Raw genomic sequence first — 14,012 nt, 5'->3', positions numbered from 1 at the left:
ATATTAATTTGTATGTATGTGTTGTTATTCACTGCTCTGGCTTTAGCTGGCAAAAAATTAATTTTGTTAGTTTTCTAGCGCAGATCATGATTTGTGTTGATATATGAATGCACTTTGTGTACTTAGAAAATATGTATTTCTAAGTCGATGCAAATATTTACATAATTTCCTTAAATTAAATTGATATTATTTTTATTCTCAAAATAAGAAATAAAAGAGTGCTAAAAAATACAATAACAATTCAAGTCCACTCGAAGGTCATATTTAGTTATGACCTCATTATAATTATAATGGCCTCCTCGCGGTGTTCCCTGCGTATTTTGTTCTTTATTATTCGAACAAAAAATAATAAAATAAAAAAGAAAAATAAAAATTAATTAAATGTATCTTTGAAAACAACAAATTTGGACTTTTATGTCCTTAATTTATTTTGTATTATTTAAAAATAATAATAATTTAATTAATAATTTCAAATATAAAAAATTACATAAAAATACAAATTTTTTTGTACGGAGCCAACCTCAGTTCACAAAATGCATTCATATATCAACAGAAATTTTGGGTAGATCGTAATCTGCGCTAAAAAACTAAGAAAATTGTTTCTTTGCCAGCCAGAGACTTTTCCAGGGCAGTGGATAACAACACATTAAAATATGCTGTTATGTATGTATATTCACATGCATACAAACATAATTGCTTGCACGGCCCTCATAGAGCTGAAGCTGAGAGCAAATTCTATTTTTAGCTTTTTCGTTCTCTCGGCTGTGAGAGCGCAATGCTGCAGATTTCGTTTTCGTTCTCAATTTTCAAAAAATCAAGCTGCATAGTATTTTGTTGTATGGCGTTACTCATCTTAGTGTTTATTCTATTCTTCTCTCTTTTAATTTTGACTCATACAATATTCATGTTGCTGTACTTAAATTCGAATAACAATATCAATAACAATAGCAATGCTCCGACATATATATATATATACATAAAAACAAATATATATATATATATATATATATATCGACTTCGGGGACCCCAAAAAGTTGGGGTTTTCTCTGTGGGGGTTCATGATGGAGCCTCTAAATTATGCTCTGGGAAAATTTAACGGCCTTCGAAGCATTTTCTCGTGACTTATGAGCAATTTTATATACAACCATTATTTTGGGTACACACCATGAAACGTGCTTTATAAGGGCTTAGTTCTTGAAATACTCTCAGCAAAAAATTTCCGTATAACGTACTTTATATATAAGGTCAGTTTTAGGAGCAAAAACGCGGGGTTGCCAGATGCAGAAATTTTTGAATAAGCAACGTCTATTATAAGGACACAGGAACGATGAGATATGGTCCAGTTCACGCCTATAAAACTCAGCAATATTTTATTAAATCTATACATTTTAAATTCAGTGCCAGGCTGGCTTAGTTGAAATTAAACTCAAATACATTTTGAATGCAGTTTCAAATCATCTTAGGTTAAAGTAAAATTAACAATATGAATTTACATAAATGACGTTAATAAATACATTTATAGTATGCATTTTTAACAAATTCCAAATATTCTTAGCATAAATTAATATTAACATAAAAAAAAAACGAAAAAGTATAGTCAATTTAGTTCTAAATATGGTCAACATATTCATTATTTAATCTATTTGCGGAGTTGATTTTCTTGATTTAGCCTTGCGCTGATAGATGGTTTTTACTTGCGCCGGTGTCCTACATTTTAGATATGTAGAATTATTTATAACTGCGTTGCATTGCTTAAGCGACGGCAATCCTTTTAGAGGCAACAGGTCTCCAAAAGCCTGGTATATTTCTTCACGCTCTTCATTCGACCAACGGTTTCTTATGGTTTTCCAAATGATGATCCTGTTAAATAATAAAGTTTAATTTAATTTAGTGTGAAAAAGATTAACGTTTTAGTAGTAAATAAAAATCAATTAGAAGCGTCGCAGTCGGTTGCAACCATCGCAATACTCAATCACAGACCAATAACAGCTTAATACAGCCTACCAGAACAATTTATTAGGTGATATTAATTTTAAACATTCGCCACGCACCCAGTTAAACATCTTTGTCTTCAACTAAACGTTAGTCAATCTCTATGATTGTATAAGGTTTGTTATTTAGGACGATTTCTGCGATTTACCACGCCGCAGTGGTCGTCATTATATAATTTTAGCAGTTTACTTCTCGTTGATATAACTTTAATGGGCCAGCAAAATATCGCGTTCGTTTGAACAGACGATCGGACATTTCACAAGCACGATATCTCTTTTTACTTTGTCAATGAGGATAAATAGGATAGCCTAAACGCAATTCATGTAAGCACGTAACATAAATATGTAGGTTTGCAATTTAATACTTACACTTGGGCGCTTTCCTTTTTTATTAGATTTTTCTACAATTTCATCATCGAAAATATGGAAGTCGCTTTCTGATCGCTGTTCAGATTAATCTGATTCCGAATCCTCTAAAGGATCATCTGCAAAATGGATTTCAGGTACAATGTAAAAACATTCACAATAAGCCCGACAAGTAATTATTAGTTAAGTTAAGATATTACATTTTTCACCATAACTACTCTTAGTATCACCCACAAACTTGATGAATCTATGTACTTATTTTCTTCTAACTAATCAAGGGCTACTGTGTTTTCATCCTCAACATTATTTCCAAGAGCTGCCATAAGCATCTGGGATACTTCGGCTATCTCCGCTACTGATACAGGGATTCTGTAGATTTCTTTATGTATATCTTTATGATGATCCATAAAATTGGCAAGCCTATCAATTTGGACATCTTTGACGTTAAGCATCGATGTATAGGTAGCTAAATGCTTTCGAAGCATCGTTCTCCGTAAAGCCCCTGGGCAGCGAGCCCCATATTCCTGGGCAAATTTTTTTAGAATCGGACAAGCTCTTACATATTGCTTTGCTAAGGGCTTGGCGTTAGGCATCTAAATATGTAATCATTACTTTTTTTAACACCAGCTCTTTTACGATGTTTGAGAATAGTTTCTATACAATACTTGTCAAACGGTGTGAGCAGCACTGGCACAGTTCGATTGAGTTTTCCACGAATAGTCAATCTTGTGTATTTTTGAGCGATTTCTCTAGTTTCTTTCGTGAGACGTTCAAAGTTTTCTTTATCTACATTTTTATTGATGGCGTGCCCTGTTAGATAGTTCTCAATTGTTAGTCTTTCAATTTCACCGGCTCTACGGCGGTTAAAAATTTGAAGGCCAATTAGAATGCTTTGTATCAACGATGTCCATGATAAAAAATCAAACTTAATTTTTAGCACACTAAGAGCGCTTTCCGATTTTTTATCACATAATCAGTTTTTTGATGTCTTCTTTACATGGTAAAATAGTTGGTAGGGCTCTTTTTTTCTTTGACTGGTCCTCTATAGGTTTTTTTTGTTTATAAAAAGAGGAATTTCGGTTACCCATAGAACAAGAAAATCTTTAATTAATTTTTTTTTTTTGCATGATTTTGTGTTTTAATGCAATGGGTCCACAATATTTCTGCGCACTTTTTAATTAGAGTTGTAAGGTTCGTTGCAACTGAAGGTGCTTTAAAAAACAACGAAGAAGAGTCCCACTGAGCCACTTTTCTGATACAAGATATCATCAAATCCAAATGTTTGGGATTAATGGCGTCTTTAAGTTCCTGTATCTCATTAGATTCTGATTTTTTTATTTCATGTAATAGTCTCCTGAGCAATCTCATGTTTGCTCTGATCATATCGTACTGAAGTTCGCCGTGCTTCATAGATTCTGCGTTTGCGAATAAAACAATCAATTCATCATATATAAGATTTCTGGAAATGGGATCATCATTTAAAACATGCATTATTTTTGTGCGCACAACGTCATTTGCACTTTTATGCATGAAGCCGGTTTTGGAGCGACCTTGTTGAAGCAAGTCACTAGTTTCTTTCTTATGATCGCTGCCTTTGCAATTATTAATATGACTCCGTATTGTGCTTTTGGGGAAAAATCCGGAACATCCCTTGCAACATATGAAATCAACCGCTTTGTTTTTAGAGTTTACACGCTTTTGACGGGGCACGATTAGTGTTCCGTTATTTAACGATGCATCGATATTATGGATATAATCACCATTTTTCCTAATCTCATCAATAAGTAATCTGCGAGTTTTGTCATTTTTCGACAGGAACAAAAATTTTTGTACTTGCGGCTCATTTTTATGAACACTCTGCAAGTGACGAGCAAATTTTGTTTGCAATTTATTGCAAAATAAGCAAAAATGTTTCTTACAATTTGTTTGGGTTTTCGCAGTTGGAATAATTAAATCCCTTACATCACTTAGTGGAGTTTAAGTTGTGTAAGAAAAAACTTGTTTAATGTTGGAATTATTTTAAATGCTGGACCGGTTAGTTATATCCGGAGCATAACTGGAATCGAATCCTTGAGTGGAATCTCGACAATTAGTATTAAGCGATTGAAATGAATCGTTTATCGTGGAATGATTTTGATTTTTTGCCGGTGAATCTAAACAATAAGAGCCAAAGTCGTTAACTCCTAAAGATCCACTATTGGCCGATGCATTTTGAGTTGTGTTTATAAATTATTCGGATGCATCTATTTGAATATATTTAATAATTAATAGATAAAAAGGAATCTATTTTAATTATTAATGGACGTAATTCAATATTTTAAGTAAATATTTTGTATTCAATATAGTAGCACTAGGAGCAGTGCCATATACATATTTAAGAACATTTATTTTGCTCAACTTTCAGACCTTTAAGGATATGGCATAGTGTATACCTCCACTTCAGTTGCAGTTAATTGGCATTTGCTATGATCATTCGGATGTGTCTCTATTGCATCTTATATTTTAATACAATCATTTTTATATAACGTTAAGCAGCATGAATATTGTTAAAAAAAATGTATATCTGTACTGATCATGTTAAGGATTTTATTTATATATATAAAAAAAAATGTATTTATACTATTCGTTACCTTTGTTAGAAACATATAAATATAAGACGAGCACAAGGCAGTTGAAACGAACACAAACTAGCTGGAATGAACACGAATCAGTTAACAAAATATAATTTGAGTAAAATCAAGTATATATATTAACAAAAACGGTTTAAATAAGTCAGGAGGCTTAGCTTACAAGAGCACGTCACTTGCACTTTTATGCATAGAGCCGGTTTTAGAGCCACCTTGCTTAAGCAAGTCAGGAGTTCCTTTCTTATGATCGCCGCCTATGCAATTATTTATATGACTGCGTATTGTACTTTTGGGGAAAAAATCCAGAACATCCCTTGCAACATATGACAACATATTCGTTTTTAGAGTTAATTCGCTTTAAAATGTCGTTATTTAACGATGCATCGATATTGTCGATTTAATCGTCATTACTCCAAATCTCATTAATAACTAATCTTCGAGTTTTGTCATTTTTCGACAGACATAAATACTTTTTTACTTGTGGCTTATTATTATGCAAGTGACGAACGAATTTTGATTGCAATTTATTACAAAACAAGCAAAAAAAGTTTTGCACAATTAGGAATAATCAAATCCCTTATATCACTTAGTGGAGTTACATTGTGTAAGTTAAACTTGGAAGTATATAAGTGCTGGACTGATTAGTTATATACGGAGTATAGTTGGAATCGACTCCTTGAATAAAATATGGAAAATTACCAAGCGATTTAAATATATAAAATGCTTATGATGGGGAATCTAGCCATTTAGAGGCCAGTCTTTGTCTATTATGTTAAGGTATAAGTATTTTATTAATACATTTATTTATTTTACATGTTAATATAAGACGGGCACAAGACACCTAAAACGAACACAAAATAGCTGGAACGAACACAAATGAGGTAACAATCCATAAGGCGAGTATTATCAGTATACAATGTTAGCTTTAGTTAAAATACAAATTAGCAAAAACTGTTTGAATAATAAAAAAGGTTTGTACGTCCGGAGGCATATAGCGTACAAGAGAATACACTATTCCTAGAAAAGAAATGACCGATTGTGTCTTTTGTGTAGCTTTTTATAATAAATTGATCTGATTTTGCATATATGATTAACTCATAATACAAATGATAATTAAATTGTTTTCAACAACTAATAAGGCTATAAATCTTTTGATATTTTCCGACTCTGGCCTTAAAACTGTGGTACTCACAATTATGCATATTTAAGACTTAACATATAATAATAAATACATTACAAAACATAACTCTGTCAGAAGTGTAATGCAAATGATTTTTTATTTTGTCCTGGCTTAGTTTTAATAATTGCACACATACCGAAAGCTTCAAATTGTCCCAGGTTGCTTTTATTTGTTGTGTCAGTATTTGACTTATAAGCTGCTAATGGCGCCTCTTTTAAAAGACAATGTTCATCAATTTATTTCAAAGGCACTTTAGTATTGTACTTACCGGATTTATCATCGTTCGTTGTTGCTTCACTTTCATTTAACTTAGTGGCTGCTTCTAGTAAGTCCATAAATATTTAATGTATTATTAATTTTAATTTAAATTAAACGAGAAAAAATTGCTATCTTCGGCACACCAAAGATCTAATACCCTTGCAGACCAAACCTTTTCATAATGCTCATAGTGCTTTGCCCCTATCTAAGAAGTACCGGGAAAATAGTAAATGCCGAGTTTGGTCAAGATATCTTGATAAACAAAATGTTTTTTCATACAACTTAATTTCGACCGATCCATCTATATGATATAGTGGTCCGATCTAAATAGGATTTTGCATATATATGAGGAGCATAGTAACACTAATAAATGACGAGTTTGGTCAAGATATTTTGAAAAACAAAATGTTTTTTCATACAAAAACTTAATTTTCGACGGATCATTCCTATGGCAGCTATATGATTTAGCGGTCCGATATTAATAGGATTTGGCACATATATGAGGAGTAAAGTAAAACTAATAAATGCCGAGTTTGGTCAAGATATCTTGAAAAACAAAATGTTTTTTCATACAAAAACTTAATTTTCGACCGATCGTTCCTATGGCAGCTATATGATGTAGTGGTCCGATCTTAATAGGATTTTGCATATATATGAAGAGTAAAGTAAAACTAATAAATGCCGAGTTTGGTCAAGATAACTTGATAAACAAAACGTTTTTCATACAAAAACTTAATTTTCGACCGATCGTTCCCATTGCAGCTATATGATATAGTGGTCCGATCTTAATAGGATATGGCATATATACGAAGAGCATAGTAAAACTAATAAATGCCGAGTTTGGTCAAGATATCTTAATAAACAAAATGTTTTTTCATACAAAAACTTAATTTTCGACCGATCGTTCCTATGGTAGCTATATGATATAGTGGTCCGATCCAGCTGGTTTTCACATATGTGCTGCGTGCAACAAAAAGAAGGAGTTCTGCAAAGTTTCATTAAGATAGCTTTAAAACTGAGGGACTAGTTCGCATAGAAACAGACAGACGGACAGACGGACATGGCTATATCGACTCGGCTGTTGATGCTGATTAAGAATATATATACTTTATGGGGTCGGAGATGTCTCCTTCTATGCGTTACACATTTCACGACAAAATTATAATACCCTTTGCAAGGGTATAAAAAACGATTATTGCATTGCCTATGTACATTTGTATATATATAGACTATTGCATAAATATGCATATGCGAAAATGACAAAACTGTTATTGATTTATGTACATACCCTTATTAAGTTCTTGACATTGCTGGTCCAGTATTTCACGATCTTCTAATGAAATAAAAGTACATATACAGACAAATATAATTATTGAAGGGAGAAATGTCAAGCTCAACTTACCTCGCGAATCAATAATCTCCGCTTCGAAACTGCATTTGCTAAATTTTGCAATGCGCATTTTACTTCCTTCCACTGTTTTAATTTTTTTTTATGCAATACATAATATTGCTCGCACTTAATTAAGAAATACATCATCTCGCAATGTTTCCAGAAATTTAATGGCGCCAAGTTTTCGAGTTACGCGACGAGCAAGTCAATACATTTCTTCAAATGTACTTTTAAGGCAGCTCTGCACTATCAAATTGAATACTCGAAACGCGTTCATTTTGCTCGCGTTATGGTAAAAACTAGTCGATATTTATGCAATTAAAGTGAAGATTTGAGAGAGATATTATATTGATGATGGATTGCAAAAATGAAAGCGTTCAAAAAGCATAACTGCTATGAGGAAATAACTGTTTTAATTGGAAAAAAATTAAGCTGCATTTGTTTATTAGATTCTTATTTTCATGCTATTATCGATATCTCACTTATATGTAAATCAAAGTGTTGCACTACATCACATTACGAGAAGAAAAATAAATTTTATACTTGATGCATAAACCAAGTTAATAAAAATGCTTATAAATATAAAATAATTGTTTTAATTTTAAATTCCCGATATATGCCCGATTAATTGTAAGCAACTTAAAACTAACGACTCTAACTTAATAAAATAGTTTGGATAGTACTCACGAAAGCGGTCAACAAGCATAACTGTTATGAGGAAATAACTGCTTTAATTGGAAAAAAATTATGCCGCATTTTTTATTAGATTCTTATTTTCATGCTATTATCGATATCTCACTTACAATATCTCAATACAAGGAAAAAAATAAATTTTATATTTGATGCATTATTATTAAACATTAAATGTTCCATAATTAAACTAAGGTAATAAAAATGCTTATAAATATAAAAGGAAAAGGAATCGGTCACTTTTAAATGCATTTATTTATGTTTTTAAGCACAAAACCAAATAAATTTAAATGCAGAAATGCAATAAATTAAATTATTTACTATCTACATTCATTTATTTATGAATTTTAATTTATAATATGGGTAACATAAGGGGTTAAAATATTAGGTTTTCACCATTCCATAAATATCTAAATTTAGGGACGATGGCCCGGAAAACCGCATATACACGATTAAAGCCTATACTTTCTCCTAGGCAACTGTGAAAATTTGATTTAAATCGTCGGTACCATTTTTAAGATATTTGGAAAAGAGTGCAACAACCCCCAAGTCAGCCCCATATAATATGACCGCAGAAAATCAACCTTGTTTTCGAGCCCTTATTTCTTAGCTCAGAGACAATGGCCCTCAATGCACGGTATACCCTCTTGTAGATACATATTTTAAGAAGCTTTGGGCACTAATTTTAAGTAAATGGACAGTACAGATTTTGAGAAAATTAATTAATTGTAAGCCAACCTCATATAGTTCATTCAAAAAGTCTATCGAACTGCTAGTTCCTACGTGAACTGAATCACTGCCTGACATCAGTGTTGAACAATTTTGTACAGAACTGAGCGGGAACCAACTAAATTTGAATTATATGTAATCATGAAAAAAGGGAAAGGACTCAAAGTAAATTAAATTAATAAGTCAAAGAAAATTATATGAGAAGTATTAAGTCATACTTAATAGCGCAGTTTATGGAAAAATTGCCTTTTTCCAATTTTTTCCTTACATCCTATGTTGATACAAAAATGTTAATGCAGAAATCAATTTGTTAAATGGCAGCCATATTTTAAACTTTATTATTTCATTTCTCTGAAAACGGCCCCAAATGCACGGTAGTTGTACATATAGAGCACGATTTATCAATCATTTTGCTATTTATTTCATTAAAATCATCGGTACAGATTTTGAGAAATTCTCATTTTTCTATTTCTCTCATAACATCCTATGTTAATGCAAAAAAACAAGCTTGCAATATTATATATCATACTCTTAAATGGCAGCCATATTTTAAACTTTATTATTTAATTTCTTCGAAAACGGCCCCAAATACACGGTAGTTGTGCATATAGAGCACGATTTATCAATCATTTTTCTATTTCTTTCATTAAAATCATCGGTACAGATTTTGAGAAATTCTCATTTTTCTATTTCTCTCATAACATCCTATGTTAATGCAAAAAAACAAGCTGGCAATATTATATATCATACGTTAAATTGCAGCCATATCTTAAATTTTATTATTTAATTTCTCCGAAAACGGCCCCAAATGCACGGTAGTTGTGCATATAGAGCACGATTTATCAATCATTTTGCTATTTATTTCATTAAAATCATCGGTACAGATTTTGAGAAAATCTAATTTTTCTATTTTTCTCATAACATCCTATGTTAATGCAAAAAAACAAGCTGGCAATATTATTTATCATACTGTTAAATGGCAGCCATATTTTAAATTTTATTATTTAATTTCTCCAAAAAACGGCCCCAAATGCACGGTAGTTATGCATATAGAGCACGATTTATCAATCATTTTGCTATTTATTTCATTAAAATCATCGGTACAGATTTTGAGAAATTCTCATTTTTCTATTTTATGTTAATGCAAAAAAACAAGCTGCCAATATTATATATCATACTCTTAAATGACAGCCATATTTTAAACTTTATTATTTAATTTCTCTGAAAACGGCCCCAAATGCACGAGAGTTGTGCATATAGAGCACGATTTATCAATCATTTTGCTATTTATTTCATTAAAATCATCGGTACAGATTTTGAGAAATTCTCATTTTTCTATTTCTCTCATAACATCCTATGTTAATGCAAAAAAACAAGCTGGCAATATTATATATCATACGTTAAATGGCAGCCATATTTTAAACTTTATTATTTAATTTCTCCGAAAACGGCCCCAAATGCACGGTAGTTGTGCATATAGAGCACGATTTATCAATCATTTTGCTATTTATTTCATTAAAATCATTGGTACAGATTTTGGAAAATCTAATTTTTCTATTTCTCTCATAACATCCTATGTTAATGCAAAAATAACAAGCTTGCAATATTATATATCATACTGTTAAATGGCAACCATATTTTAAACTTTATTATTTAATTTCTCCCAAAACGGCCCCAAATGCACGGTAGTTGTGCATAGAGAGCACGATTTATCAATCATTTTGCTATTTATTTCATTAAAATCATTGGTGCAGATTTTGGAAAATCTAATTTTTCTATTTCTCTCATAACATCCTATGTTAATGCAAAAAAACAAGCTGGCAATATTATATATCGTACTGTTAAATGGCAGCCATATTTTAAACTTTATTATTAAATTTCTCCCAACCTTGTTTTCGAGCCCTTATTTCTTAGCTCAGAGACAATGGCCCTCAATGCACGGTATACCCTCTTGTAGATACATATTTTAAGAAGCTTTGGGCACTAATTTTAAGTAAATGGACAGTACAGATTTTGAGAAAATTAATTAATTGTAAGCCAACCTCATGTAGTTCATTCAAAAAGTCTATCGAACTGCTAGTTCCTACATGAACTGAATCACTGCCTGACATCAGTGTTGAACCATTTTGTACAGAACTGAGCGGGAACCAATTCAATTTGAATTATATGTAATCATGAAAAAATGGAAAGGACTCAAAGTAAATTAAATTAATAAGTCAAAGAAAATTATATGAGAAGTATTCAGTCATACTTAATAGCGCAGTTTATGGGAAAATTGCCTTTTTCCAATTTTTTCCTTACATCCTATGTTGATGAAAAAATGTTAATGCAGAAATCAATTTGTTAAATGGCAGCCATATTTTAAACTTTATTATTTAATTTCTCCCAAAACGGGCCCAAATGCACGGTAGTTGTGCATATAGAGCACGATTTATCAATCATTTTGCTATTTATTTCATTAAAATCATCGGTACAGATTTTGAGAAACTCTCATTTTTCTATTTCTCTCATAACATCCTATGTTAATGCAAAAAAAAACAAGCTGGCAATATTATATATCATACGTTAAATTGCAGCCATATTTTAAACTTTATTATTTAATTTCTCCGCAAACGGCCCCAAATGCACGGTAGTTATGCATATAGAGCACGATTTATCAATCATTTTGCTATTAATTTCATTAAAATCATCGGTACAGATTTTGAGAAATTCTCATTTTTCTATTTATGTTAATGGAAAAAAACAAGCTGGCAATATTATATATCATACTGTTAAATGACAGCCATATTTTAAACTTTATTATTTAATTTCTCCGAAAACGGCCCCAAATGCACGGTAGTTGTGCATATAGAGCTCGATTTATCAATCATGTTGCTATTTATTTCATTAAAATCATCGGTACAGATTTTGAGAAATTCTCATTTTTCTATTTTATGTTAATGCAAAAAAACAAGCTGACAATATTATATATCATACTGTTAAATGGCAACCATATTTTAAACTTTATTATTTAATTTCTCCCAAAACAGCCCCAAATGCACGGTAGTTGTGCATATAGAGCACGATTTTTCAATCATTTTGCTATTTATTTCATTAAAATCATCGGTACAGATTTTGAGAAATTCTCATTTTTCTATTTCTCTCATAACATCCTATGTTAATGCATAAAAACAAGCTGGCAATATTATATGTCATACTGTTAAATGGCAGTCATATTTTAAACTTTATTATTTAATTTCTCCCAAAACGGCCCCAAATGCACGGTAGTTTTGCATATAGAGCACGATTTATCAATCATTTTGCTATTTATTTTATTAAAATCATCCGTACAGATTTTGAGAAATTCTCATTTTTCTATTTCTCTCATAACATCCTATGTTAATGCAAAAAAACAAGCTTGCAATATTATATATCATACTGTTAAATGGCAGCCATATTTTAAGCTTTATTATTTAATTTCTCCCAAAACGGCCCCAAATGCACGAGAGTTGTGCATATAGAGCTCGATTTATCAATCCTTTTTGCTATTTAATTCATTAAAATCATCGGTACAGATTTTGAGAAATTCTAATTTTTCTATTTCTCTCATAACATCCTATGTTAATGCAAAAAAACAAGCTGGCAATATTATATGTCATACTGTTAAATGGCAGTCATTATTTAAACTTTATTATTTAATTTCTCCCAAAACGGCCCCAAATGCACGGTAGTTGTGCATATAGAGCACGATTTATCAATCATTTTGCTATTTATTTCATTAAAATCATCGGTACAGATTTTGAGAAATTCTAATTTTTCTTTTTCTTTCATAACATGCTATGTTAATGCAAAAAAACAAGCTGGCAATATTATATATCATACTGTTAAATGGCAGCCATATTTTATACTTTATTATTTAATTTCTCCGAAAACGGCCCCAAATGCACGGTAGTTGTGCATATAGAGCACGATTTATCAATCATTTTGCTATTTATTTCATTAGAATCATCGGTACAGATTTTGAGAAATTCTCATTTTTCTATTTCTCTCATAACATCCTATGTTAATGCAAAAAAACAAGCTGGCAATATTATATATCGTACTGTTAAATGGCAGCCATTTTTTAAACTTTTTTATTTAATTTCTCCGAAAACGGCCCCAAATGCACGGTAGTTGTGCATATAGAGCACGCTTTATTTTGCTATTTATTTCATTAAAATCATCGGTACAGGATTTTGAGAAATTCTCATTTTTCTATTTCTCTCATAGCATGCTATTTTAATGCAAAAAAACAAGCTGGCAATATTATATATTATACTGTTAAATGGCAGCCATATTTTAAGCTTTATTATTTAATTTCTCCCAAAAAGGCCCCCAAATGCACGGTAGTTGTGCATATAGAGCTCGATTTATCAATCATGTTGCTATTTATTTCATTAAAATCATCGGTACAGATTTTGAGAAATTCTCATTTTTCTATTGCTCTCATAACATCCTATGTTAATGCAAAAATAACAAGCTTGCAATATTATATATCATACTGTTAAATGGCAACCATATTTTAAACTTTATTATTTAATTTCTCCCAAAACGGCCCCAAATGCACGGTAGTTGTGCATATAGAGCACGATTTATCAATCATTTTGCTATTTATTTCATTAAAATCATTGGTACAGATTTTGGAAAATCTAATTTTTCTATTTCTCTCATAACATCCTATGTTAATGCAAAAAAACAAGCTGACAATATTATATATCGTACTGTTAAATGGCAGCCATATTTTAAACTTTATTATTAAATTT

At 31.1% G+C, this 14,012-nt stretch overlaps 1 protein-coding gene across 2 annotated transcripts; it reads right to left on the bottom strand.

Moving 5' to 3' along the window:
* Window positions 1–952: 952 nt before the first annotated feature.
* Window positions 953–7,995, bottom strand: LOC26531846 (uncharacterized). Of its 2 annotated transcripts, none has more exons than XM_070207332.1 (6): window positions 7,825–7,995; window positions 7,711–7,752; window positions 6,433–6,486; window positions 4,988–6,375; window positions 2,361–2,476; window positions 953–1,860 (listed from the first exon to the last, which is right to left on the bottom strand). In XM_070207332.1, the coding sequence occupies exons 1-4, from the start codon at window positions 7,880–7,882 to the stop codon at window positions 6,236–6,238; spliced, it is 294 nt and encodes a 97-aa protein (XP_070063433.1). In that variant the 5' UTR covers window positions 7,883–7,995; the 3' UTR covers window positions 953–1,860; window positions 2,361–2,476; window positions 4,988–6,235. The 2 variants fall into 2 exon arrangements, with proteins under 2 accessions (XP_070063433.1, XP_032289835.1); XM_032433944.2 differs by having other exon boundaries at window positions 992–1,860; window positions 7,711–7,755; window positions 7,825–7,991.
* Window positions 7,996–14,012: the final 6,017 nt, after the last annotated feature.

This window comes from Drosophila virilis, chromosome 2 (assembly GCF_030788295.1).
Source record: "Drosophila virilis strain 15010-1051.87 chromosome 2, Dvir_AGI_RSII-ME, whole genome shotgun sequence".
NCBI classification, from domain to species: domain Eukaryota; kingdom Metazoa; phylum Arthropoda; class Insecta; order Diptera; family Drosophilidae; genus Drosophila; species Drosophila virilis.
Note: the sequence above shows the minus strand (reverse complement) of the source record. Positions and strands in the feature narration are given on the sequence as shown.

Coding starts and splice junctions, on each gene's coding strand:
- LOC26531846 (XM_032433944.2), bottom strand. CDS start 7,882: ATGCGCATTGCAAAATTTAGCAAATGCAGTTTCGAAGCGGAGATTATT. Junction 6,487..7,710: donor ATGTCAAGAACTTAATAAGG/GTATGTACATAA, acceptor TGGACTTACTAG/AAGCAGCCACTAAGTTAAAT. Junction 6,376..6,432: donor AACGAACGATGATAAATCCG/GTAAGTACAATA, acceptor GTCTTTTAAAAG/AGGCGCCATTAGCAGCTTAT.